The 27720-nt window shown below is 38.2% G+C and overlaps 4 protein-coding genes across 5 annotated transcripts; 2 read left to right on the forward strand and 2 right to left on the reverse strand.

Moving 5' to 3' along the window:
• The first annotated feature begins 642 nt into the window (after nt 1–642).
• On the forward strand, nt 643–5015 carry LOC117494340 (glutathione S-transferase Mu 5-like). Its single transcript, XM_034145201.1, has 8 exons — nt 643–821; nt 2040–2115; nt 2219–2283; nt 2373–2454; nt 2889–2986; nt 3077–3172; nt 3877–3987; nt 4603–5015. Exons 1-8 carry the CDS (start codon nt 786–788, stop codon nt 4696–4698), a joined length of 660 nt encoding a protein of 219 aa, XP_034001092.1. The 5' UTR covers nt 643–785; the 3' UTR covers nt 4699–5015.
• Nucleotides 5016–5224: 209 nt separating this feature from the next.
• On the reverse strand, nt 5225–14182 carry eps8l3b (EPS8-like 3b). Of its 2 annotated transcripts, none has more exons than XM_034145200.1 (18): nt 14027–14182; nt 13129–13240; nt 12834–12949; nt 12400–12464; nt 12160–12318; nt 11086–11235; nt 10425–10507; nt 10192–10319; nt 9607–9725; nt 9343–9484; nt 9132–9211; nt 8926–9000; nt 8248–8393; nt 7167–7398; nt 6403–6519; nt 6237–6328; nt 5998–6130; nt 5225–5499 (listed from the first exon to the last, which is right to left on the reverse strand). In XM_034145200.1, exons 2-18 carry the CDS (start codon nt 13164–13166, stop codon nt 5458–5460), a joined length of 1917 nt encoding a protein of 638 aa, XP_034001091.1. In that variant the 5' UTR covers nt 13167–13240; nt 14027–14182; the 3' UTR covers nt 5225–5457. The 2 variants fall into 2 exon arrangements, with proteins under 2 accessions (XP_034001091.1, XP_034001090.1); XM_034145199.1 differs by having other exon boundaries at nt 9607–9728.
• Nucleotides 14183–14517: 335 nt separating this feature from the next.
• atp5pb (ATP synthase peripheral stalk-membrane subunit b) lies at nt 14518–19850 on the reverse strand. The gene is made up of 7 exons (XM_034145203.1): nt 19709–19850; nt 18863–18899; nt 18598–18740; nt 17898–18061; nt 17439–17564; nt 16690–16869; nt 14518–14779 (listed from the first exon to the last, which is right to left on the reverse strand). Exons 1-7 carry the CDS (start codon nt 19734–19736, stop codon nt 14702–14704), a joined length of 756 nt encoding a protein of 251 aa, XP_034001094.1. The 5' UTR covers nt 19737–19850; the 3' UTR covers nt 14518–14701.
• Nucleotides 19851–20852: 1002 nt separating this feature from the next.
• On the forward strand, nt 20853–27557 carry LOC117494341 (TRAF3-interacting JNK-activating modulator). Its single transcript, XM_034145202.1, has 14 exons — nt 20853–20986; nt 22023–22477; nt 22764–22902; nt 22995–23112; nt 23296–23323; nt 23427–23456; nt 24346–24441; nt 25115–25186; nt 25403–25543; nt 25731–25868; nt 25944–26079; nt 26172–26317; nt 26459–26575; nt 27097–27557. Exons 2-14 carry the CDS (start codon nt 22055–22057, stop codon nt 27295–27297), a joined length of 1785 nt encoding a protein of 594 aa, XP_034001093.1. The 5' UTR covers nt 20853–20986; nt 22023–22054; the 3' UTR covers nt 27298–27557.
• The last annotated feature ends 163 nt before the right edge of the window (nt 27558–27720 follow it).

Here is a 27720-nt window from a genome sequence, read left to right on the forward strand (position 1 = left end):
ATAATTAATTGTTTGAGTCACTTGTCATGTGCAAATGTGCAAAAGTAAATGTGCATTGATTTCTGCAATTGAATCATTGTAAACAATGTCTGTGGAAGGAGTCAATGAGAAAATATTCTCACTACACAATCTGAACTTCAATCCTAAAAAAGCTTTCAACTGGTAACTCTTGGATAACTATAGTTTTAAAGATATAAATAAAAAGTGAGCATGCAAGTAGACAGACATCTGAGGAGAACTACTAAAGAAGATTGAGTTAGCTCCAGAGAAAGCTAGTATTTTGCAATTCCAAAGTCAAAATGAACTTTCGTCTTTCTTTCTTTTGTTGGGTAACATATTATTGCAAAAATCATTCTAAAGATTGTCTTGTGTGAGCAGGCCTCCTATAATCCCTGCACACACACACACACACACACTTGCCATTCAGTTGCAGGCAGCTTTCCATATGGTAATGGTAAAAAGTCTGGACTTGCATCTCAGCATGATTCAGCATAGGTTTGGGTAAAACAGGTTTACATGAACAATAAGTGGTAACAATAACCTTCATTTGCATATGTCACATTGATAGATGAAGCATATGAAGAGCGTATTCATATTCACACAGCATTGAAATGCATTTCGGCAAACAAAAGAACCGGTTGTGTGGGCTCCCGGTTCACCCCGCCCACCGGCTGTAAAAAAAAGATAAACGCTGCTCAACGAGCTGAACTCAACAACCCTCCATTCCTGCAAGCAGCAGAGTCGCCATCTGCTACGTACACTGTGGTTTCGGAAAGTGATTGAAAATGACGATGAAACTTGCTTACTGGGATATTCGCGGGGTGAGTTAGGACGTCTTCTTTGTTTCTTTATGAGCTCTGCAGTTTGCAGCGTTGTTACTCGACGCCAGACCCCGGGTTACCGAACACGTCAAACTCTTTGTATCCGTCTTAATACTGATATTAAAAGTGTGCTGCATAACGCCAGTGTGTTTTATAAGCATATAAGACATTTTATAAAATGTTAAGTAACGGAGATGTAATCAGGCGCGGCTCCGTGTGCACGTGTTCTAAACATTAGCCTTAACGTTAACAGTAATATAAATAATTAAACGTAGCCTACTGAAACGTTAACGATGGTAATCAGGTAATCATAAGGGTTAAAAATTAAGTGTTCATACATTTGGAGCTGTTTTTTTTTAGGATGAGCAATGTTACCAGTGAAACTAAATGTCTAATTGTTTATTTCTAAAATGTAATTTTTAAAATGAACACCAAATGCTAATGGTTAGCTACTTGCAGAATCTGCACAATGGCATTTGTAACAGAGAGCCGTTAGGAGCAAATGTGCACACGGAGTTGTTGTTGAACCAATGAAAGGTCAAGTCCCCTGTGGTTCAATGTTTGAACTAAACTTCAGGTGAGGCTGCAACAAACAACCTTTCTAAAAATCAATAAATAATATGATATCATATACACAAGCCTCCAGAGCCATACAGTCTATGGCCATACCCCATAATCAAGGTTCAAGGTTCTTTATTGTCAATCAGTTGTGTAAAGTAACTAAGTTGGCCTACATTTAGTGAAGTAGGCAACTGTATTTAAACTTAGTACAATGATGAGGTACAGTAGCCTACCTAAATGTATTATTTTTAATTGAATCTGACAGTTGTATTACTTACTGTACATTGAAGATTGTCATTTTAAAACCTACAAAAAAACTTTAAATACAATGCAATTGTTTTATTTTTAGTTCCTTGACAAGTTTTTTTTAAATAAGCTCTCCCTCAGTGGGCTACAGTACATACGGTATTGTATTATTGGTGTACATTTAGCAGACAATTCCTTTAACTATGGAAGTAATTAAGCAATCTGAACACTTATTCCGCCCCTGCTTATATTGCAAAAGTGCTCATTTATGTGGCCTAAACCAGACAGTCAGACGGCGCTCACACAGCCATGTTGTTTTTTGAAGATAAAAAAAATTCTAATCTTGATTAAAAAGAATCTGAGAAAACCACAATATCTCATCCAATCTCTGATTTTTGGACTCTAATCTAGCTCGCACAGCCTGCTCGTCTGCTTCTGGAGTACACCGGCACCAAGTATGAGAACAAGTTTTACGTCTGTGGTGAAGGTAAAGTACAGATTTCAACAGATGCATAGCTTTATACCCAAAGAAATGTTGCAAGTATCCAGTATACCTGCTTCATCATCTCACCTGTATTTCTCTCACACAGCTCCCGACTTTGACAAGAGCTGCTGGACTGATGAAAAACCCAAACTTGGAATGGACTTTCCCAATGTAAGTCAGTTTAACCCGTAATTATTAATGAAAGTGTACAGCTGGAAATACGAAATGTATATAATATACTTTTTAACATCTCACCATAGCTGCCCTACTTGGAGGATGGAGACAGAAAAATAGTGCAGAGCAATGCTATCATGAGATACATTGCTCGTAAGCACAATTTGTGTAAGTATTTTGTATTTGTTCCACATTTTTATATATTTGGTTAAAAGAGACAATTTTATTATTCAGAAGCAGTAAACTAAAAGTGTTTTGTTGTAACCTATTTTGAAGTCAATGTTAATTTAACAATGTAATGACCTTAGATAAATGACACCAATAGGGTAAGGATTGAATCCCTATAATCTTAAATCTTAATATGCAATTCTGTCCGTCTCAGGGTACAATCTTCTTATGGCACAAAATGAGTTTGTCATCCAATGCCTTGAACAAAGATGTATTTTGTATTCATCCTTTAACATTTCAAAATAAGATTTCTAATATTTTTAGGAAAACTCATGTTCTGCTTAGTCAAAAATAAGGAACCACACAATGATATGCATGTGTCAGTGTCTCACTTTTCTTCCTCAAGTGTCTCATTAATTCTGATCTGATTGCAGGTGGAGAGACAGAGGACGAAAAGGTCCGTGTGGACATCATGGAGAACCAGGCTATGGACTTCAGAAATGGCTTTGTGAGGCTGTGCTATGCTGACTTTGTGAGTCCTGCATTAAACGTTTAGTAACACTGAATTTGCCACTTTCCACCTTTGAGTCTTCACTAATGCCAACATCACCTCTGACACCAGGACAATATGAAGCCAGGGTTCCTTAAGATGCTGCCAGACACACTGAAGAACTTCTCAGGTTTCTTGGGAGACAGGAAGTGGTTTGCTGGTGACAAGGTATGTCAGATATGTCATTTTAAACTGTATTAATACACCACCACCCTACATACATTTGACATATAATGGCCTTAGAAAGAAAAATTAGCATTGACATCTAGAGTTGTTTTCTGATGAATAAAACTGGGTCTCTCTCGAGCTGCTATATGGTCACTAACTTTGTCTGCTGTTCGGTGCTGGTCAGGTCGCACACGGTAGATTTATTAGCTTTTCTGCTGGAAACGGTGTTGATTCAAGGTGACGCAGCACAAAGCAGTAAGTCTGTGGGTTGAACAACCAGAAAGATGAGCTTTAACATTTCATAAAGCTGATGTAGACCTACCGAGTTGGATAATGGGGACAGACAATGACTGACTGCACTGTTGATGGGTGCAGCTTCAAAGGCTGGTTGACTGTAAAATATGGACGTTATTGTCAGATGGTTGTTATTGACAAGTTGTCATGAATAGGGAAATGGAGACCAATCTTGTTTTGTGTACCAGGCGTTAAACGTACAGTATATCTGGTGAGGAGTTGGACATTTCAACATTGAGTTCTATGGAGATTGCCCCTTTCTGCAGGCGGCCTCAAGTGGCCAACTGATGAACTGCAGTTTTGTTCTACTTATGTATAGGCTTCACTGCTCTGCCTCCACATTTGCCGCTTAGTTTGAACCTGTACTTCGCTTTCAACATATTTGTTAATACAACTTTTCTTTACAACAGATCACTTTTGTGGACTTCGTCATGTACGAGCTGCTGGATCAGCACAGGATGTTTCACCCTACGTGCCTCGATGACTTCAAGAACCTCAAAGATCTTCTAGACCGTTTTGAGGTGAGAACTCTCAACTGATAAAAAACACACATCCTTCACTCACCACTGAAAGTTGCATTCAGGAAATACAAAGTCCTGCACATTTTGTTTTTCTCTGTGATGGTTTCGGTGTCATGTCTTTAGGTAAATAATATCAGGTGGAAGAAGAAAATGAAATCTAAATGCTACTGAAGTAGAAGTACACAGAATGATCAGCAAATTGTACTTATAGTATAAAAAGTAAAAGTACTCAATATGCAGAGTGGCTTTCTTCAAAGTGTATTATTATTATATAATATTATATTCTCTTTTTATCACTTAAAAATACATGTAAGAGCAATTTATTGCTGATGTTTGTCAATGTAGAAACAATTTTAGTAACTTTTTTTTAAATACTGGTTATATTACTAGTAAAGAACTGCATCAAATTATATAAAAAACATCATCTATTTTTATATGGGAAAAGTTGCTAATAACTACTATTCAAGTAGCTTAAGTATAAGGTAGGATACAATGGACATTTTAGTAAGTGTACTTTGTTACTTTCCACCACTGTAAATAAAGTATACATGTATGGGAAGTTGTGGGCTGGTTTTGCAAAGTTATTATTTGTAATGACTTCATATGAAATCTTAGGCTCTGGAGAAGATCGCTGCCTACATGAAGTCGGACAGATTCATGAAGACTCCCGTCAACAACAAGATGGCCAAGTGGGGAAACAAGAAAGAGTGAAGGACAATTCCTCCACACCGTAATAATGAAAGGAACAACGTTCACAAGTGCAACTGCCTCAATAACTTGTAAATTCAGGACAAGTGACATTGTTTGTAGTATATTTCTTTTATATGCTGTTTTCAGGTCCTTTGATCACATGTTACAGTTTCCCAAACGATTACATTCACGTTCTAAAACATTTCTAAGTTGAATCAGAGTTGTGTAAAAAGAAATACAAATTTGTATTGATATTAAGGAAAAGTTAAGTTAAAGCACTTAATTAACATTTGAAAGAGAAATGATTTTGGACCGATTAAAGTAAATCTTGCACTTTCTTTTTGTTTGTGGCTCAATTTCAACATCACTTTACATTACATTATGTTACTTGTTAGACTCAATTTCAACATTACTTTACAATATACAATACATGACATCTAACCATTACAATAAAATATAATATAAGTTAATACAGATAAGAGAAAGAAGATCTGATTTGTTTGATTGAACACATGTCTACATACAGGCTTTTGGGGTAAATAACAGTCAGAAAACCTATACAAAATGTACTTGAACTAATAGTCAAATAAATTGCAGTCAAATTTGATTTAAGTCACAATTACTGCTGTTGGTGATAAGTTATATAGAAGTTTCATTCAGTAAAGGTGCTTTTCCTTATATAACTGAATTGCAGAGGTAAATCATTTATGACATAAAGATGAATTAGACAGTTAATTCAAAAGAAATGTAGGAGAAATCAAACCCAAGTGAAGCAGGTCATTAGTAGCGGCCAATGAACGGGCTTGATGGTTCACTGGCGAGCTGTAGGGAACAGGATGAGCCATTAATGGTTTCACATTACTGCCTACTAAATGAAAGATGAAGTATGCATACTACCAGCAGACTGCACACTGAAGTATTCTCAATCCAAATGTCTACTCTGACAGTCCATGTTACCGTTTTTCTATAGTACAATATGTATGTGAGCTCCCATGATTTTCCTCTTAACCGCTCCTAACCCCATCATTCCTAATGGTTTTATCCAAATATTATTTAAAACGTCTGTCTCAGTCCTCCATTGGACAGTCTGAAAAGCTGCAATGCATTTTGGGGCAGTTGATTTTTGTACAATAACTTGGTAACATCCCATACTTATAAATGATTGCTAATCTAGAATACATCCCGGCATTACACACATACACAAACTCTACATTTTATGCAGTTCTATTTTTTATTATTAGTGAAATATTACTAGTATATAAGCAATGTGATTCTGACACAGCCTTATAGAGTCAGTGTAGCACATAACGCGTTACTTACTGCAATGGCTGACTTAACGGCCTGGAGCTGGAAGAAGACCTTCCCCCCCTCCTCTGGACACACAGTCCTGATCTCGTCCTTGCTCATCCCCAGGAACTGTTTGCCGGACAGCACCCCGAGGCTGTTCACAGTGCTGCACATGGAGACACATGAACGATTATATACGACTTTCTAGTGCATCACAACTCTTATTTACAGACATGCTATAGCTTCCTGTCCCACTGAGTTATTTCACTCACATTCTGGAGAACCCTTTGTACTCCAGCCAGGCTTTGACCTCTGCAGATGTGGAGGACATGTCCAGAGTCACCGGACCCCCGCGAGCGTCCCACTGTGAGGGAGAGCGAGGGGAATAAAATATAATGTGGAACTTATTAAGTGGTTACTTAGTAAAGCTTAGCTCACCGGTTGGTCTTGAGCATGCTCGTCGCTCTTTATTGGCTCCAGGACATTCTGAGGAACGTAGCCTTCCTCCTCCCGGGAGTTACGGACAAGCCACCACTGCTTCTCTTTCTTAACCACCTGTAAAAGCCAGAAGAACCAAACATCTCAAACACCTGGATGCTGATACTGCCAGAAAGGACTGGGAATGCACAACAGCTTGATGAAAAAGTACAGAGAAACAAGACTGAGTCCTGAGTGGTACAGAAGTACGGTGTGTGAAGTTTTGAACAGGGTATTATGCCTGGACGTTGGCTCTCATCCTGCTGTTTCAATGTCAATGTCTTTCACTGAATTTTCACTCACTCTTATCAGCTTATAGTTGCATTAAAGACAATAAATTATAGCTTTTATAGATAGCACCATTCATACATAAAAAACACCCATGGTTTAGTTTTATAATTATAATAATATGTAATATCATTCTGAAATGAATGAGTACTTTAGTTTAATGCTAATAGTTTTGTCCTTTTACTAAGTATTTATTTATTGTATTGTATTTTTTATTTAGTAAAAATGTGTGTTATTGGATTGGATTTCTACACTGGTATTACTAATTATAAATACAAATATCTAAGTACTTCACAACTGCATACAGTAATCTACTCCAAATATGCTTCATATAAAACATGTTCACTATTATTTTTATCTACAATACTTGCACAGTGCTTAAAAACACAAGCATAATACTGTATTTCTTAATTCTGAGTCAAAGTTTTTCATCTCACCTGAACATCTTCCCCCTTCATGATGCTCAGCTCTCGGTTGTTCCTGGCCATGAAATCGTAAATGACCCTCATGTACAGAGGGGGCTCACGGGGGGCGTTGGGGGGAAAGCGCTGACTGTTGGACCTGCTCATCGGAGGCAGGGGGGAGGGTCTGTGGGACAGGGGAGACGGCTGCCAGCCATCGTAGAACTCTGGGATGTAAGGTTGGACATTTTCGTTTGGAAATCTCGACCTGCGAAGGGACATCAGCCACGTTTAAAACACAAACAAAGATTTCCAATGCTTTAGTGACCTTTTAAATGAACTGTATTAATCATTGCTTCTAGTGAGTTTCATTAGACAAATCTGTGAGTGATTGACATTCAAGCATGCACAAAATAAGAAAATCACGTGTCATCACAATGTCATTTTGAATCACAAAATGTTTTCACTTTCTAATAAGGCCCAGTCCCTGAAGAGTTTATAAACTGAAGAATTAAAAAAATAATTGTGACACTTTAAGATACTACTTGTGTAGCACTGTAAATATGAAGCAAGAACCACAAGATGGTTAGCTTAGCATAAAGCCTGGGAAAAGGAGAACAGCTGGTGTGCACAAAGGTAAAAAAATAAAGAAATTAATTTGTTTATCCAATGTATAATGCACCTTCATCTGATTTCAGTGGTTAAATACTCCATTATTGGACTACTAACGACAAAGAAAGTGTACCGCCACAGGAAGCTAAACACCAGATAAAGGGATTTTTTTACAAAATGGCAACCATTTGTTCATATACACTTTAAAAAACACACCAATAAAGCATTAGCAAATGAATGCATTTAATAAATATTCCCTTCTGTCAAAAGTTAGGCCTGAAGTTGAATGTACCATCCTACAACTGAAATATGAGATAGTTTAAACACTCTCCTGTCTACCACGTTTTCTATAGGGCCTGAATGCGTCATATCAGCAAACACTACGCCCAAGGTCAGGGCGTGAGAGGGCAGGTGACACTTACAATCAGTGGGTTATATAAGAGGAGGTAACAGGCCCAATAAAAAGACTTATGAGAGTGTGTGAGGGTCATAAAGGCCGCCCCACCTGGGGAAGTTCCAGCAGTCTCCCAGAGACCTCCACAGCCGGTCCTCCTCGGGGTCCACAACCTCACTGAGGAGCCGCAGGGCCGCCTCCGTCAGCAGGGGGGAGAGCACCGTGAGAGGCAGGTCTGCAGGGTACTCAGGCAGTATCTGTGGGAAAGGAAGAAGGAAGTTAGTATGAACTGTTGAAGTGAATACAAATAAGATTGACAGCGAGAGCATCAAATGCAAATCTTCAATAGTGTCTCTGGTGCATGGCTGTGGCTAGTCTTTTTATTTATTGTGGAAAAAAAAGAACACATGGTAATGAAAATATATAAAAAAACCTTAATGCTCAAGAACAGAAATATATGACAAGAGACTGTAAATGTCAATGATATTCAGTTTAATATATAATATAAAACAGCACAAATTCTCCATATCTGAGAGGCTGAGAACAGAACATTTCCTGCCATTTTTTTTAATGAAAAATGACTTTAACGATTAATCGATTTTCAAAATACTAGGCGATTATTCTCCTGTCCCTCGCATAATCTATTACTCGACTAACAGTTGCAGCAATAAACAGTAATCTGTGTCTCTGTCATATGTTTCTGGTCTTGCCTAATTAGAGTTTTTAATCCCTGTAAATAATTGGTGGGTTGAGATTCTTCCAGTGACATTTTTTTTTAAAAGAGCTCACCGAGTTTAAACTGTTGAAGAAGATGTGGACGAAGTCAGGAGCCGTGGGGCTGCTCAGGGTCCCTTCCAGCTGGCCCTGCAACACAAACAGATTCAGTCACACTGCTTCCTGCTGAAATCACACTCTGTTTACACGTTCAAGCTTTCACCCAAAATCTTTCCCAAACAACTCTGTGGAGACATCAAGAGCTTTGACAAAGTACTAACCAGCAGATTGAATCCATATTTGACTTTCTGAAGATAGGAGACGTATTCCTCCCAGGTTGGCAGACTAGCATCGGGTGCACCTGCATAAAAAAAAACATATTTTTATTAATTTATTATCAGCATATCAGCACCTTTAGTGAGACACTTCTCCAGTAATTACTTCTGTTTTCATTATGTGCAATTGGAAATATAAACTAGGGATACAAATTACCATTCTTTTTAGATTTCTTCTTCTTAGATGAGCTTTTTTTCTTCTTGCTCTTCTCCCCTTGCGGTAAAGAAGAGGCATTTACTGCAGCAGACACTCTGCCCATGAAGATCTCCAAGTCATTTATAATGTGGTTCAAAATGTCCTGGGAAAAGGAACAGACACACACATGACACAATGTTTTCGAGATGATTAGACAACATCTATGATCATTTATTATCATGGATATAGACCAATAGTAGTGCTTGTATTTAACGTATCACTGACTGTGCTCCTCTCTGTGTCCGTCTGCTCCGCCGGCTCTGGGCTGATCTGTAGTCCATGAAGATCACGATGGTGCATCATCGGTTCCTGTGGTGTGTAGGATCTTGGAGGCTGCATACCTTCTACTAGACATCAAAATTAATAGTTAAGAAACAAATATCATCATGACACAGTATACACGTTTGCTATTATTTGTACATGTCCATTTGCAATAGGTAGATATTATATGTTGTATGTTTGAATGGTGTTTTTGTGCTGTGTATTGTGTTTACGATGGCTTAACTTGGAGAAGGAACCATTTCCACTCGGACAATAAAGTGAATCTTATTGTCTAAGTGTCCAATAAAAGTGCCGGTGAGAGTGCCTTCTGTTTTTATAACCCTGAAGTGTTAAACTCAATCCCTTTCAATGTTAAGATAATGAGCTTTCTAAGTATTTCTATGAGAAAATTAAAGACATGCTTTTAATGTGGTTTTTCATTTTAGAGAAACGTGAGGCTTCAACTTTATGTTTAAATCATTAAATCGTTTATTCCTATCCTTAAAAATAGTTTTTCATATACTTTCAGTGAATTAGATGAAGCTGTACCTGGCTCTCTGTCCCTCCACTGTGGGGGCGGGTGGTCCGGTGGTGGGGGGGTTCTCTCTCGCAGCACAGGACGAGGCCCGGCCTGCCGCCCTGGGACATGTTGCCCGATTATATTCTCAAGATTACTCCTGAAAATATACAGACAGCATTATTACATTTCACTATTCAATTACTTTCTAATTCATTCGATTTGATCTCCCTCTGGAGTGTATTCATGTCATGTGACATTGTACCTGATGTCAGGTATCTCTCTGCGCGGCTCCACATCACCTCCTCTCTGCACCACCTTATCCAGATCACTCTTGACCTGCTCCGCCTGGTACAACAGAGACGCCCCTTAGTTAAACCCCTCTGTGACACAAGCATTCACGCTTATTATTAAACATCAATAATCATGGTTCCCGCACCTTATAAAATATGAAATGAAAAGGGCTTTCCTGGCCCAATTCACGTTAATCCAAGTGTCATGTCATAGTTCGATGTATTCATTACTGTTACAACACTAGACGTTTTTTATAATGAACGTTTACACAGATGGCAGACTATGTGCTCTCTTGCCTTCTTTAACACAGAACAGTAATTATTTAAGAGTTGAAGAGCTAATCAAAATAACTTCAATTTCTCGTATTGCAAAAAATATATTCATTAAAGGAATTTCCATGAATCATGGGTACGTATGTCTATTTTCTAAATCCTCATTGCTTAGATGTTTTTCCCTCATATTCACAAACTTTTACTTCCAGATGAACCATGTTTAAAGAAACCCCAATGACACCTGCAACAATCAGTAATTATAAAATAGTGATGATATTTTCAGAGATCTGAACATGACTGTCACATAGTTAAGTTACGGTCCAGAGATCACGCTGAGGGTTCAGGTGAAACAGGACTCACCCCAGTCTCCTCACACTGGAACATGAAGACCTGGCGGGTGCGTTTGTTTCGTTCCTGCACGGTAACTGTCAGCAGGGAGTTGTAGGCGCAGCTGTCCAGCACCGCTTTGGTTTTCACGATGGAGAGCAGAGGCAGCGACTCCAGCTCTGCCTGGAATCAGATTCAACAGGACAAACGTTTTGGTGAAATACTCAATTAATAATCAGTACTGAAATTATTAACAAACTACTTTTCTAATAAATCTAAATGTCAGACACTGAATGCTTTCCGTCATCCTGGCTCTCCGAGCCGAGAAAACATCACCAACAGCAATGGAAATAAGTCTAGCACTTTATTGTTCTATCCCTGACAAAGTCCACTTTTTTAGATTTGATCTTTTTGAATGTTTCAAATAAACCAAAAACAAATGCTTGTAGATCTACTTAGTACTCAATAAAAAATGAAAGCTATGGACCTACTTACCTGTCAGGCAAGTGAGAAAACATTTGTTTGGTGATCCATTTCCCAAATATGATTTAAATAGTTTTGTTGTTTTTCATTTTGTACCACTGAAACGTTTTTGGAAAAGGATAAAGAAACCGACAAATGACCCCAGCTCAAGGCTAAAAGGCTCTTTCTTGGCTAAAAGATCAATATTAAAATGTTAAATATAGTTTAAAACCTGCATCAAACAATTAAGATTTGACTAGATATGACCCCAGCATACTTTTTTTGTCACTTTCCTCACTTCCTTCTGAAGAAAAAAGGGATTCAAAAGCATTTGTTGATAGTACAAAAAAGAAATTGTACATTTTCATCCATTACTTTGATCAATTACAGCACTAAATCAACTAATGAGAGACCTTTAACATATTGTCTTGCTTCTTAAAGATTGTTCCCTTTAATCACTTTCCTCCGGCTACACATTCAACATAGTACTTTAACTTTTAAAGCATTTACAAAATATAAAACACTTGGAATTTTTTTTTAAAGGGGGGACAAATATTAAAGGGTGTCCACATATTTTGGGCCTAGTGCTTCACCTTGTGCTGTAGAAAATGGATATATCTTTATCTAAAGTGTGAAGCCACCCACCTTGGTCTCAATGTCACTCAGCAGCAGATATCCACCCTGAACCTCCATGATCATCTCCTGAGGCCACAGGCGACCCTTCCCATCCAGCCTCTTCAGCTTGGCCAGGCAGTCGTCCATCGTCTTCACCTCCTGGCCGTCCAGCTCGCAGGTGAACAGGTGCTGTGGAGACAGAGTGGAGAGGTCATGGAGAGGAGAGATAAAGGATGTCTCCATGCTGGCGCTGTGTTAGGCATCACTTACCTCCACTCTGACGTGGAAGTTGTCAGGATGTTTGTTCAGCGAATCAGAGTACTCCTTTCTCTGCTCTGATGTAAAACAAATCTTTCATAAATGTCAGAAAATGGGGTTTCAAGCTAATAATTATAGCAGTAAACTGTTATATAAAAAGTGAATAACTCGGGGGTACACGTTGTTACAATGTTATTTTACAAGCAATCATGCAAACCTGTAAGCATGTTGTAGTCACTGTACAACACTCATTTATATAATATAAATCTATTTTGTATATATGTCTGAGTATTTATGATTGTTCCTTACATTTTTTGAATATTCAATGTCAATTTAATAGTGTCATTTGCAATTGAAAGACTTTGATGTGTGTTGTCCATCGTGAAAACAATACAAATATGTATCTTATAGACACAATAATTAGGTTTGTTCATGTCTGAGCCTACTGTATATGGATTTGGCACTCGGCCTGGACATGTTGTTTCTCTGCAGCGGAGTGCCCCTCAGGTCGTCTTGTTGGAAAGCTCTCCTCTGCTGGGGGAGGTCCTCCTGGGAGAAACCCCTGAGGAGAGATAAAAGCAACAGATATGAAGATAAACCATCAGCTGCAGTTACCACCACACAGTTATGTTTTATCGTGAAAGGGTGTGAGCAGTAGTGTCGTAAATAATGTCATTGGTGTTCAAAGGCTTGACCAAATTAATCCCAAGTAAACCTGAAAGTGAAATTAAATATACTAACCTCGGGGCATATGAGAAAGGTCCGGTGTTTCCAAACATTGTGAAACTACGTCTGCCTCTTTCTGGAAGAGTCAAAACTCAGATTGGCAGTAAATACTTAGAGCCTCTCCAACCTGTAGGAAAAGATGTTTCCTATGCTGTCAATCTGACAGAGAACAAGTCACAAAAAACAACAGATGTTGCAAATATACATGACATAAACAGGGATCTGTTTACCCACTTGGTTCATTTACATTGTTTACTTCTGAAGGACAAAATAACACATTCTTTTCACAAATTAAAAGTTGAATTAAGAAACAATCAAATAAAGCACACTCAGGTGTTTTATTGCTACTGTCCAATGTGTTTTGGTATGATCAGTCTTTCAGGTTGCCCAATGTCAGATAGTGTTAGAAAACTTAAGAGGCATGTTGCAATGATTCATATTACACTACATTTAAACATGTCTTAGTGTCTTGAGACTTTCACTTGTTACTTAGCTTTAAAACTAAACTCTGATCATTCACGAAGAGGGAAAACCCCATTCAGTTAAATGTTATAAATTCATGGTTAAAATGAACAAACACCAGTAATTATTAATCTGTCCTCAGGATTTCACCTGCTGACTGGACTTGGATCTGAATATATTATAGATAAACAGAGTACCTTCTAAAACCGAAATAGAAAAAAACACCTGCTCCAATTTAGCAACAAGACGACAAACATCACAAATACACACATTACTAGAATAATTAAAACACATGACTCCTGGATTAAATGAAGTTTCACGTTAACCTACTTTTTTGAAGAGCCAAAACATTTATATTTCTTAACAGAATGTAATGCCACCAACAGTCAAGATGTATTAAACATCCCTCCATTTAAACCTCTGATAATCTTTTCCATAATGTATTCATTACCTGTCAGTCAGCCCTGCTCTGGTGTCATCTTTCTCTTCTTTTAAATTGATTTTCTACCGAGCAGAATGCATCTGCTCCCCACGCAGACTGCCAAGAAATGTTCCTTGACTTCCTGCTTATAGGAGCGAGGATCAAAGTGCAGAGATCTGACAGGAGTGACGGATCTTGAGGCTTGGCAGGATTTGTCATTTTAAGGATTTGTATGAGAGGTATGGTGAAAGGGAGCGTGTCTGTGGCTCATTATGAGTCCAAAGGTCTGAAAATGCTTCTCAGTATCACATACAGAGCAATCAAAGGTCCTCAGTGATCCAGAAAAGGCTCTTATACAATAATCTAGCTCGAGCGTAATCTATTATGGCTATAAAAGTGGTGACGGTAAGTATGGTCCACATTCACACCCAACAACACTGACAAATACATGCAAAGGTTAAACTCAGTGTTTATAGAAAGAAAAGACATTGCTTTAAGTGGAAAAAAAACAAACCAGCCACTTCAAGTTGAATAAGAGAATTATTTATTTTACTATCAGATGACGTGCACATACTGTACACACCCAAAACATATTGACAGAGACAATCTTTAGAGAGGATAACGTTTATTCTGTAAAGAAAAGTGGGGTCTCGTCATGGGACTGCGGGTTGGGGATGAGAGGAATCTTCTCTGAGGATCGACCGTTTATGCTGTAGCTTTGGCCTTGATGTTCTTGGCCAAGACATTCAGGTCTGAGATGCACTTGGCGATACTCTCCTGCTCCTAAAACACAAACACAAAAACACAAATGCAAACCATTGAGTGTCCACTTGTAAACTTCATAAAACATTTAAGAAATCTCTTATTTTAGAAGTAAATCAAAAAACAATAAATAAGGGCGGCTTCGTTTTTCTATTAGTAATAATAGAAGTCCAAACTCAAATAATTTGTCTTTTGTAAAATGAAGAATAAAGAAGGTCCTTATTTTATATATAGAAAAAAGGCATTTCTTGTTTTTATCAGATATTCCGTTTGAATGGTCTGTTTAACTCCAGATGCAAAAGAGATGACATCAGAGCGTGTTGCAATATGGTTTGTATCCTAATTACAAGGCTGGGGAGTGTAATTAAATCAAATCAAGTTTTATTTATATAGCACATTTATAAACGATTTTTGGTCGAGCCAAAGTGCTGTACAAATAATAAAAATACCCTACAGTAAAGACACTTTACAGCTAATACAACAGCACAGTTTGTTCAGAATATCAGTATGAGATTAACAGATTAAGTCTGTTTATTATTTGTATTTTAGATTTTAGTGACACCTAAAGTGTATCGTTAGTCCAGTTCATTCTAAAGATGCTTGGGTAACATGTTTTTTTTTTTCTGACAGGAAGGTAATTATTTATGTCGAGTGAAATCAAGTCCAAAGTATCTCCAGATGGACAGGAAGTGAACTCATCTGTCAGCCAAGAATCTCCATGTCACAGACGTTAGGGAGCTAAAACGTGCTAACTTCCCAGACAAATAACTATGGCTGCTTCCAAGAGCCTCACAGAAAAGTGTGAGTATTTGACTAATAATAATAATAATAATAATAATAATAATAATAATAATAATAATAATAATGACAACATTCTCTTGGATAACTTGGAAAGTGTGCATCTTTAAAAAATGGGTGTTTGTAGAGAGAGGGCTTCTCTTATCATGTTTTACAGCTGGCCCAAGACAGTAATGGCGCGTTTCCACTACAGCGCGGAGCACGGTTTAAGAGGGCTGTGACGTCAGCGGCCTGTTTTTGGTTGCGTTTCCACTTGGCCTAGTACCGGCCGGCGGGTCCTAATTCACAGTTTTTCTGGCCTCATAAAATCGTGGGTCTAGGGCCAGAGACAACGAGGCTGAGTCGGGTTGAGTATGCTAAACTAGAGAGAGAATCGCTGGCAAGGGGGCTACAACTACAACAAGATGGACATATTTGACCGTGATTTAATTGTAATACACGTTTCAAAATGATGCCGAAGTAACAACATACTGATACCGGTTAGTAAAAACCATGAATTAATGCTTTGACAAGTCTGCAGACAGACGGCAGGCGAAAAACCTTTTAAAATGCGTGTTTTCTGAATGGAGATTGGCTAAGCTAACGCAGTATATGCTCCGACCGTCCACACTCACAACAACGGCCTATAGAAATATATAAAGCAGCGACTGTATTCGCCATGACACAGACAGTCTGTGGTTTGTACTTCTTTAACTTGTGTCTAGTTTCTGAACAGATATGAGGAGCTGTGAGCTCTGAGTGCTAACAGCTAACGGCTGTGTTGTTTTTCTGGGGTTCTCATTGAAGATGACGTCACGGCTCCGCCTACACTGCGTTACTATAGATACTACCCCAGTTCCTAAACTGTAATGGAAATGCGCCATAAAGTGAGCCAGTCCTAACGAAGCCTAGCCATACCGAGCGAGGCCGAGCGAGGCCGTGTAGTGGAAACGCGCCATAAGAGGACAAGACTAGAGATACCGCCCTGACACTGGATGTTTGATCGTCAAAAAGGTAGAAAGATAGTGAAAAATGAAGACTTTAATCGCCCCGAAAACAAATGCAATGGTGACTTTAAAAAAATATTTGTGAAAAGCAAAACATTTTCATCATCATCCTCCTCTTGCTGGAGGTTTTGACAGTTTGACACCGACCTGCTGGGCGGTGATGCTGCCGACGACGTTCTTCTCCACCCAGTTGACCATGTGCTCCTTCTCCATCCGGACCTTGAGGTGCTGCAGGGCCAGCTGGTAGTCCAGGCGCCTCTTCACCTCGTGATTCGCATGGTGTAGCCTCTCTCTGTAGTTGGTTTCCAACAGCATGGACACGTTGTTCTGAGGGGAAGAGCAGTCCATACAGTCAAAGAATGCTCACTGACGAAATACACCTGGTCTACATTTGGGTTGCTAATGTTGGCATTTAATGCATCTTCCATATTCATTTAAAGCAGGTTAAACTCCTTCCTTACATGCTCTTTACATCTAAACATTTACTCTGATGTATTGGCTTTACAGCACATATGATCTAACATGAGCTAGTTTGTCAAAAGTTTAGCAAAGAAAAATGTATTTGTATGAAGGGCTTTATAAAAGAAGTTTGGTTTTGTAAACTGAGAACAACGCTGTTCAATGGTTCAATGGTTCTACCAGACTGACAATTGAAAGTGCAGAGGGAGGAACATTTACCTGAGCAACAGTTAAATGAGAGTAGAAGAATAGAGTAATCTTTGGTCAGATATATGGGAATCTAAGTATCAAAATGTGTATGGATAAAAATACTAACAGGTTCCTGTTGTAAAGTTTAGAATAATGCATGTTTATTGTGTAATGAGTGCCGTGTGAATATGAAACAGAACATTATGAAGATATGGGAAAATAGAAATGGACAGTTCAAAGCTGGTTACCCTCTTAGCGTCGAAGAGCATGGATCTTCCATCCACTCGCCACTGTTCCTTCTTCTCCTCCTCGATAGCATCAACGTAGCACGCCATGTATTCGTTCTTCACTTCTTCAATCAAGGCTACTTTATCCTGCAAAAACACAACACACACAGCATTATATCAGTGCTTGAAAAGGCTGTTCACAAATAAAAAAAGACAAATAGCATACAAACATGTCTATACAAAAAAAAGAAGATCAGACATTTGGAAAAAGGCAGAATGAGTAGGATTAGGTTTGCATTTTGGCTGTGTTCGGACCAGAACATGGGAAAGAAATGCAAATATACAACATGAAGGTAAAACGTCAAGTTGACTAAGCTCTTTCCAAACGAGAAGGATCCTTGTTATTTTGTCTTTAAAATGTAGCCAATAATTGGTCAGAAAAAAAGAGAAAAACGCAAATCCAAGTGGTTGCTAGCTTACCTCTTCGATTTTGTCAATAGCAGATGCAACGCTTTGCCCATATTTCTTGACGGCTAAGACGAGGACGGTGCCGATGGTTATGGCTGCAATGGTCTCATGGTTGATAACGTAGAGCTCCTTGGAGAGCAGCCAGATACTGAGGCCAGTACCCAGCATGTAGGGTCCTAGTGAGAAAAATCAGCATGGAGAATAGTATCAGTCAATGAATTAATGTTCATGTAGCATCTTAATTTTGATCAGAATCAGTGATAAGCCACGGAAACCTACAAGCAGCATTCAGTTGGTATGCACTACATATGTGAACAACTCAAAAGGAAATAAAATCTCTGCTTAAACTCTGTCCATTCTAAACAGGGCTTAAGACTTTTGTTTGCCGCTGCATTTTATTAATTCAATGTCAGACTATTTGTTTAAATCTTTCCCTCCACAATGAGTTATTGAACATTTGGAAATTACACTTTTTATTGCATGGATGATGTTTTTAATACTGACATCGAAACTCTTTGATGTTTGTTGGGTTTTGACCTAATGAGAATACGTATGTAATATTTGTTGGTAGCTATTAAGGTTACAATTGATGTTCATTATTTGATTTAAGTGAAGCTATACAGCGGTATTCAAATACTCAGTGTTTCATTTCAGCACTGATTTTTCCTAAGAGAAATTAAATAACCAAAAGGTGAGTGTTGCGTCTACCGACCTGTAGCTCCAGTCTTGGGGTACAGTAGCTGGAAGAGCTCCTCTGGTACAAAGCCATGACGGACCTTGCCTCCCTCTGGCAGGGGGGGCACTGGAGCCAGACTCTGGGATGATGTGTGCAGGGAGCGAGAGGCCTGGATCAGACTGTGCAAAACAAAATCATACATCACTTTTAATAAGATAAAAGATTCATATTTGTTATTCCTTAAATCTATCCTGTTGGCAACAAATACTTAAATAAAAATATATTTAAAAAACACACTCACCCAGCTCCAAGGGGGGCAGTGCTTTTCAGGCTACTGGCTGCAATCAAGAAGAAACAATGATGTAAATTCAGGGCTGCAAATACTGCTTGTTTTCATTCATATTTAGTGCATTTATTTTATACTTAAGCATTCAACACCACTCTGAAATTGTTTCTACAACAGCTGAACATTGTAACCTTCATGAAGGTTGTAATAGTTCCAGGACTGTTGTATTTGCCAGGTGTAATACATAAACTGGAAATGTATAGATGTTCAATATATACAGAAGTCAAGAAATCCTATAATTGTATGAAGACATTTTAATATCACCTGATAGCATGATATCAACAATACAAATGTCAGGTAGCAAATAGGTTGTCCTCAAATGAATAACTTGTGAAAGCATTAAGATAAAATAAACACTTCTTGTGGATTTGCATTGTGTAAGTGGTGTTTGTCCTTTATTAAAAACGTAAAGACACAATACCGACCAACGCTAGCTGTCAAAAGGTGACATTTACATGCGTGCAGAGCTAAAGCTAGCTAACTAGCTTCGGTTTGCTATAGTTACTTTTAGATCATTCAACACAGCTGTAACCAACTATTAGTGGTGTCTGATATAAATACAATACATTAAACAGTCAATTGCGTTATTGCCAATACAAGCAATAGCTACAGTTATACCTTGCTTGTAGTTACCTAAGCTACTTAAAAATAGCATTAGCACGTCTCCCATTCAATGTGCGGCCTTCACTTTACCCTTCAGCTTCACATTCACTTTAAACTGTTGTTTCTCCGACCTGACACTGGTTATGCATGAGAGTTTCATACAACAATAATTTGCTAGATTAATATAATAATGCATACCTGACACAGCAATGACCCTGGACAGCATGATTGAAGGAAGAAGAGCCAAGTATTCCTGCTATACTGGGCACTCTGTTTGTTTCGGCCTCTTCGTGCCCTTCTGCAAAGAGCCACAAGGATGGCGGACACACGAGATATCCTCCTGAAGTATCGCGAGAGTGGAGTAGAGCTTCTATTTTTAGGGTTGTTAAAGGAAGTGACCACTAGATGGAGCTGTACGCACAGATACCATTTGTCACTGTCCTCACTTTTTGGATTGGATTAATAGAGATTATGGTATCAATGTAGATCATTTATTTGAGTTGATAGCTCTACTCTTTGCTAAGAGCCGTTGCATTAGGTAAAATACAATTGAAGATAATCATGACCTTAATTATTATTATAATTTATTATAAATAAGAGTACATTGGTTTAATGCAAACAACCCATACACAACTACAGATTACAAGTCTGCTCTCATCTACTGTACAGTTTTAGATTGAAGTTTACTTATCCGCCCCATTTAACCAGCTACAACAGAGGCACTGGTATTGTTTTCACCTTTTAAGTTTGACTGTGGCCACTGGGTTCTTGGGGGTCACCTTCAGTAGAGTGAACCACCACAGCCACAGGATTTACAGAAGACAACTGCCTGTTTGACAATTATACATCATAACAAGATAATACAACACAAAAATATCTATAATCTGAGGGAACCCTTTTGCTTCACACTTTGATCAATTGGGTCAAAAATAAAGAATGAATAAGCAAATAAGAATCATTAAAAAACGAAATAAAATGCCCAGATTCAAATATATTGGGGTTTTTCCAATTTACATATGTAACATAACATAACACAAAATAACTGTGAATGGTAATATTCAAGTTATACGCTTCTGTCCAAACAAAATCTTGTCTTGACAATATATTGGTAAATCTGCTGTATACTCTGACAGAATATAGTCTAGTCCTCTTTAACCCACTTTAATGAAAGACTGTTGTTATTTTTAGAGCTCTCTCCACTGTGGTGTGTTTTATCCCGCCTGTTTGCAGGGGGAATTGTCTGTGTGTGTGTAATCTTGGGGCCCACCCGTGTATGGCATCAGTTTGATGCGACTGGCTGGTGAGATAGAGGAACATATGACGCTATGGTTCTCTTCACTTCCTGTAAAATTATGTTCAACAGAAACAGCTACATGTGAAACAGACAAAACACCGACACTATTTCAGAAGAGTGAGAAAATGGACTTCACATTCACTTCATGAAGACTTTTTCCACTGAATGACATGGCGTTTTAGGTAAGATCTATGATTTCTGCTTTTCAAGCAACATTTTGTGATTGCATGATCTTGAACATTTTCCCTTAAGAGTCTCGATACACCAGGGCCTTGTCTGTCTTTGAGAACTCTGATACTCAGCGATAAAAGAGCTTTCTGACAAAATGCAAACACAATGCAACCACTGCACCATTACCTTTATTAATAAAAGCATTACCTTGCAAGTTATTATTCATACTGCTTCTTTTACAACTTACCTCAATGGTTCATAAAGATAATTCATTCATTTGCAACACAGGGCATCCTACATTTAAAAGAAACTGTTTATGCTTTGCATTTTGTTTAATTTGAAGCATATTCCTCCTATAACTTTGGAGCCCATTCACCAATTTGCTTATTCTAAATTAGCAACAGTTATTTACAGAGTTATTTAATTATAGCTAATAGAGAAACATGATTTCTGTTAGCTGCAAGTTCTCACAAGAGGTGTTTAGGAATACAAGCATTTATACCAAACAACTTCTAGGGTATATTTTATACAGTGTTTTCTATGTATATGGAACAACAAGAAAACTGTTCTGTTACATACATATCTACATATATATATATTGTAATGTATCTCACTGTCTGAGCTTATTTTGCACCTAAAATACTGAAAACTTGTATATCTTAGTTATATGATTGCATACACACAGTGAATTGAATCATTCTTAATCAGTTGTTAACATATATTAGATATTGCTTTTTTTGACATGTTTTCCTTAATGTTGGAATCACATTACAGCAGCAGTTAACAACGTCATAATTAGTTATATAGATTTCATGATTTATCCTTTTTACTTTTTAGAATGTAATTGTATTAATTAATAGAATATAATTCGTTTTTCATTGAGGAAAAAAAAACACAATTTGGGGATACAAGCATTTTCTGCTTGTGATTGTTTCGTTTACAAATATTTCATTGAGACTATCATACCAGTCCGCTATAGATGGTGTGCCATACTGTATATTTAATCATATTTAACAGTTCAATTAATTTCCTGATACATTGTTGCAGTTGAACAGCCAGAGGACAGCCAGAGGACAGCCATGGACGCCCGGCCTGTCAGAGGACCACAGCTCTCCCCAGAGAAAGCCTTTGACCAGAAAGTGGACCTCAGAGCAGAGAAACGTGAATACCTGCGAGGACGTAACAACGTGACTTCATGTCGCAGCCCAACAAGAGAGCTGAACACCAGACTGATCAAAAATGAACTGAAGGAAAAGAGGCATCTTGAATTCCTCAGGAGGAGATCAGTGAGCCCAGAGCCGTGTGGTGAAAATATGTCCAACTATTCTTCCAGGAGGAAACTTTCACCAAACACGTTTTCATTGAAACATTACAGTTCATTCAGCAAGTCAGAGAAATTGTATACAAACATCCAAAATACTCCCACTGCTAATGGAAGGCTTCCAACGATGATTTTAACACCCAACAGCAAAATATCTGATGGCCCAAGCACCAGCAACTGGGTAAACATCATTCAATGTTATTAAGATGGTTATCTTAGAAGAAGAATGATTTATCTTCTTCTTTAAAGTTATCAGAAAGCAGATTCTGATTTTATCTGAGATGACTGTTACTTTTATTTATTTATTTTATTTTTGCCCTTAATGGATTTCATTATTAATGTTGTCAATTTATTTATTTTTTCCTCTGTAAAGAACTTTGTACTTTTGAATAACGCTCCATTATTGAACTTTTTTACATCTTCACATTGATGGGGGTAACACCTGCCTCTTCTCTCTCTCCCCTCAGGCTGCATTATGGTCAGAACAGGTAACACTAAGGCAGGAGAAAGGCAGCACTCGAAGTCCAGCATCTACCTCTCCACCAGAGATAAAGGAAACAACCCAGAGCAGGACGAAAGGCACAGATAAAAGAGAGATTATAAATGGTTAAAGTCTTGCCTACTTACATAACATTTTGGACCAAAAATGCAAATTATCTTCCATACTAACAAGGCTGTGTCCTAACTTTTCCTTAAAGGTCAAAATACAAACATCAAAACATTCATCCAAACAGAAAAGATCCACAAAAAATTCATCATCAAAACTGAAAATATTCTGCAAAAGAAGATAATGCACGAGTCCAGTGTGCAGACTTTGTGAGTTTATCTTAAATCTCAAATTTGATATAAAAAGCAATAGTGATCAACCTTTTTTTTCCTCACATATAGTTTTATATTTGATATAAAACCGATGTGAATAATTAATTAATACTGATAAACTGCTAGCTTAGTGCACAAATAAATGTTTTTTATCTTAATAGTATATTTTCTTTCTTTCAGGTCTGGTTTTGTCACTGTGAAGGAGTCAGTAAGTTTCAAACTGTTGCTAAACTAACTTGGGTTTTATATCTTATTTTCAAAAATCAGATTTAATGAAATGTCTTTGATGTCTCTTATCTCTCACATTATAGGATCTTCAGAGGTTGACTGACTACTTGCAGGTAAGTTCTGCAGATTTGTTTAGTTAAAGCAGGACTGTGCTACCCTTAGAGAAATGAACACATTTTCTTCTTGTAAATAAAACATTGAACTCATAAGCTTAAAAATTGGGGATTTTATTGATACAGAGTCACTTTGTCTGGAATGACCTCTAGCTTTTGGTGGCTAACGTTAGCAAAGTGAGCTACATTTTGTTTAACTGACATTACTTAAATAAGTTTGACTTTTATCAATTTGAGCCACATTTGGTTTTCATTTAACCATTTATCATCATCACAGTTTTATCACCCTTGGATGCAAGTTGGATAGTTTTGCTTTTAAAATAATATGAAGCTAGAGTATGGCCTGCGAGCAATTAGTGGCAATTGACTTAATGGCTTGTCTGTATTTTACTTTATATTTTGGATTATTTGCAATAAGCGACAAGTTAGGTTCATAAATATTATATATATATATTTTAACTAGAATAAGCCATAAGGCTCTTTTTTTTTGTACTGTAGACTATTCTCTAACCAGGGTGTGAGCCTTCTAAAAGCTTCGTAAAATAAATCAAAGCAATACAAAAACAGGGCATGAAGTAAATAGATTGGAAAAGGACACACAATTGTTAAAAGCAGTAGAAGCAGTATTGAGATATACATATCGAACAGGATTGTAAGCAACAGTCATACTTTGCTGCTGTAGTTTGTTTATATCCAGATAGCCTACTATGAGTTAATTGCCTAAATGTTTGTGACAAAAATAAGAAATCTTGCAGTTGTATTTTTATGAAGAATATGAGATGATATTTGAAGTTGTGGGCATACGATGCTGACTGACTGTAGTTACACTCACACATTTGCATGTTGTTGTAGCTCTCTCTCTCTCTTCTGCTGTGTGTGTGTGTGCCAGGAGGCCCTGTGGAGAGAGGAGGCTGTGAGGAAGAAGCTAGCAGCCCTCCAGGAGAGCACATCAAACCTCGTGAACTCCTCCAGCAAAATATGGACGGTAAGATTCTCCATCATCACGAAAACCCTCAGTGTTTCGCAGTAACAGATTCTAAATACTAAAACACAAAGCTTTAGTTTTAAGAGGAAATGTTATCTAGGTTCTCTGGTAATAACACTGAAAAACTCATTTGGTGAATGCTACCTCAGGAAGGCCTGTGCAGTCTGTGGTTAAGAGCTTCCTGCTTCCGCTCTAAAGCCTATATTGCATACTGCAAGCTGTCGTTCTTATACAGGAAGGGTGTGACATTCAGTTGCTGTATTGTATAGGTGCTATGCATCCTCATTAGCTTTCTCTTTGCTTTAATGAATGAAAGGGTGATCTTTGTGTTCCCCTTTTTTGTTGTTTTTTAATTTGTATTTGAGTTTTGAGAGCTGTGGATCTAGAAGTTGATTTACTTTAAAACAATGAGTGCCTTTTAATTCTCACTCAGGTATGTGATTCTGAGGGAACTAATACGTTATGTTTCCACACTCAGTGCAGTGTATTGCCGCAGCACATGCAGACATGGTGATCTGTTTTGAGGCTCACTGATGCTGCAAGTTCCCTTTGTGCACCTGTGAGCGCAGACAGTGAAGGAACAAACTGTCACAGAGTCTGGTAGACCAACCATTCATTTTCCATCTGCAGGCTACAGCGTGACAGCCACTCATTTCCTTTCTAACCCACACAGGCTCGCTGCTCTGAAGACCTGCTGAGAAACAAGATCAAGGCTCTGGAGGCGCAGCTGCAAGTCAGCCTGCAGGTAAGAACTGCAGCTGCTGGTGAAGAACAAACCATTTAGTGTTTCTTTTCTGTTTTTGTATGATTTCTTTGCAACAATCCCAAAATGTTGTCCTTCCGAAAGGAGCCAACCTTCTCGACACTTGTACTGAGTCATGCAGTGATGATACTACTATATCGATTTGTTTAACACTGTAAGCATTTGTAGGTGTACCTCAGCAGTGTTGTGTCCTTTTAGAAGTTTCCCAAGGATGGAGTGAAGAGACTGGTGATACAGATGGAGAAGCAGAAAATGGTGTATGAGGAGAGGGCCCTGGTCACACTACAGAAGGTCACACAGGAGAAAACTGAGGCGCTTTGCAAGGCTGAGACACTGCAGGTCATACAAACATCTAGCTTTTAACTCAAAACATAAACAACCAGAATGTTTCCCTTTCACTATGCTGAAAGACATATTAATGTCACTGACTCAATTATGTTTTCAGGTTGTCGATGTTGCTTTTGACATGTCAAAAAGTAAGATTTAATACATGAATCTCTGAGATACCTTGTTTTTGTGCCACTAGGAAGCGCTTGTAAAGGTAAGCGCAGAGTCACTGAGGTGGCAGAGCCTTTATGAGGAGCTGAAGCTGAACTCTGGACAGCTCCAGGAGAACCAACACCTCAGTGATGATCAACTGCAACAGCTGCAAAGCCAAGCGGAGGTACGGTAGTCCAAGAGCAGGTGGAAGGAAAGAGGTTTGACTGTGTGCTGTACTTATAAAGTGTGTAATGTTCAGCTGTCTAGAGGCAGAGAGTCCGGGCTGAGGCAGGAGGTGGTGTCATTGAGACAGGGGAACAAGGACCTACAGTACAACGCTTCCCTGCTGGAAGAGGACAACCAGACCTTAAGAGAGGAAATTCAGGACCTCAGAGGCAAGACACTAGTCATATTATTTTATACTGAGGGCTATTTTTATAATACGTGCAACACACATCAGTAATTTAAACTGCTTTCTATTCCCTAGATGTCAGCAATAAGAGCCAGGACTTGCTGATGCAGGAGCGTGTGATGTCAGAGGAAGCAGAGACACGACTGGCGGAGAGGAGGGACTCTGAGGTGAAGGAAGAGCTCCGTCACACTCAGGAGAAACTCCAACTCAAGGAGAGAGAGGTAGAGTCGAGATATCAAAGTGTACTGTAGCGCATTTACTGTACAAGTTTCACAATTTGATTATTTCAATCTGCCGTGTGTGTGTGTGTGTGTGTGTGTGTGTGTGTGTGTGTGTGTGTGTGTGTGTGTGTGTGTCTGCAGTGCGAGGAGCTGCAGACAGAGCTGCATGCCGTGGAGCAGGAGTGTAAGTCCAGCCAGGCCCGGCTGTCGCAGTGCAGGGACGAGCTCCGGCAACTCAGCCATCACCGCAGGAGACCGGTGAGCCGTGTGTGTGTGTGTGTGTGTGTGTGTGTGTGTGGGTGGGTGGGTGTGTGGGGCGGGGGTTAGGGAGTATAAAACACAATTCCTTGATATACTCAAATGCTCTCATTAACTGACAAAAGCTTTACATTAGTAAGACAACAAAAGCATCAATGTAGTTACAGTACAAAAGTAAAAAGTATTCACTCGAAACAATGGCTATTTTTTTTTTACCAATATATTGTATGAGATATAATTATCGATGCATTAATGTGTTAATCTTGATGTTAGAAAAGGGGAACTTATTTGACCATATATACTGCTTGGTAGCCGCAAAGGGATAAAAACATATGATAATACATAATTTATTGATTATATTTTTTATTCTAAATTTGAATCTTTAAATGAGTTAAAGATATTGAATACATGTGGTAAAGTACCAGGGATCAACATTGTGCTTAGTTACCTTACCTTACTGTATAGATGTAACTATATATTACTTTGTATTTTATATATTTCTTTCTTCCCTCTTTGTTTAGACGCGGTGTGGCTCCTGCTGGAAGGTGTGTTTGTTCCTCCTATTTCTCCTGGCTGTGGCGGGGGTTGCCATGTTGTGGCTGTGGCATCCTCCTTTCAGGGAGCAGGTTGAAGACCTGTACTCAGACATAGAAACACGTATCGAAGACTATCTCATGGACATGGCCTCTCCTCAACACTCAGGCTGTTTTAGACCCATATGATGTCAACATTATTTTATTGTCGTTTTGTTTTTGTTGCTTTTGATTATCTTTTTCTTCTTCTTTTTTGTCTGGGATGTAGGATGCATTTGGTTAATATTTTTGGATTTGATAAAAATGTTTGACTTGGAGCTCAAAGTTTGTGTGAACAGTTTTTGTTGCCATATGTGGGATGTTTGCAGAAAGTTCAAATACATGTGAACACCTCCAGTGTGAAAAATGTTTGTAATGTTTACAACAATTAAAAAGCACTGTGACTTTAATAGTTTTCTGACATTAATAACATTTTGAGGAACTGTGAGTTAATAGTCTCAAATAAATAGTGAGGTATTCTTTGTACTGTACATTTATTTTGTCAAAAGCACCCTATTTTATATTGAAAAAGCCATGTAAAAATGAAATAAAATATAAAGTCAAGAAAAACCT

Source organism: Trematomus bernacchii, unplaced genomic scaffold, assembly GCF_902827165.1.
Source record: "Trematomus bernacchii unplaced genomic scaffold, fTreBer1.1, whole genome shotgun sequence".
NCBI lineage: Eukaryota > Metazoa > Chordata > Actinopteri > Perciformes > Nototheniidae > Trematomus > Trematomus bernacchii.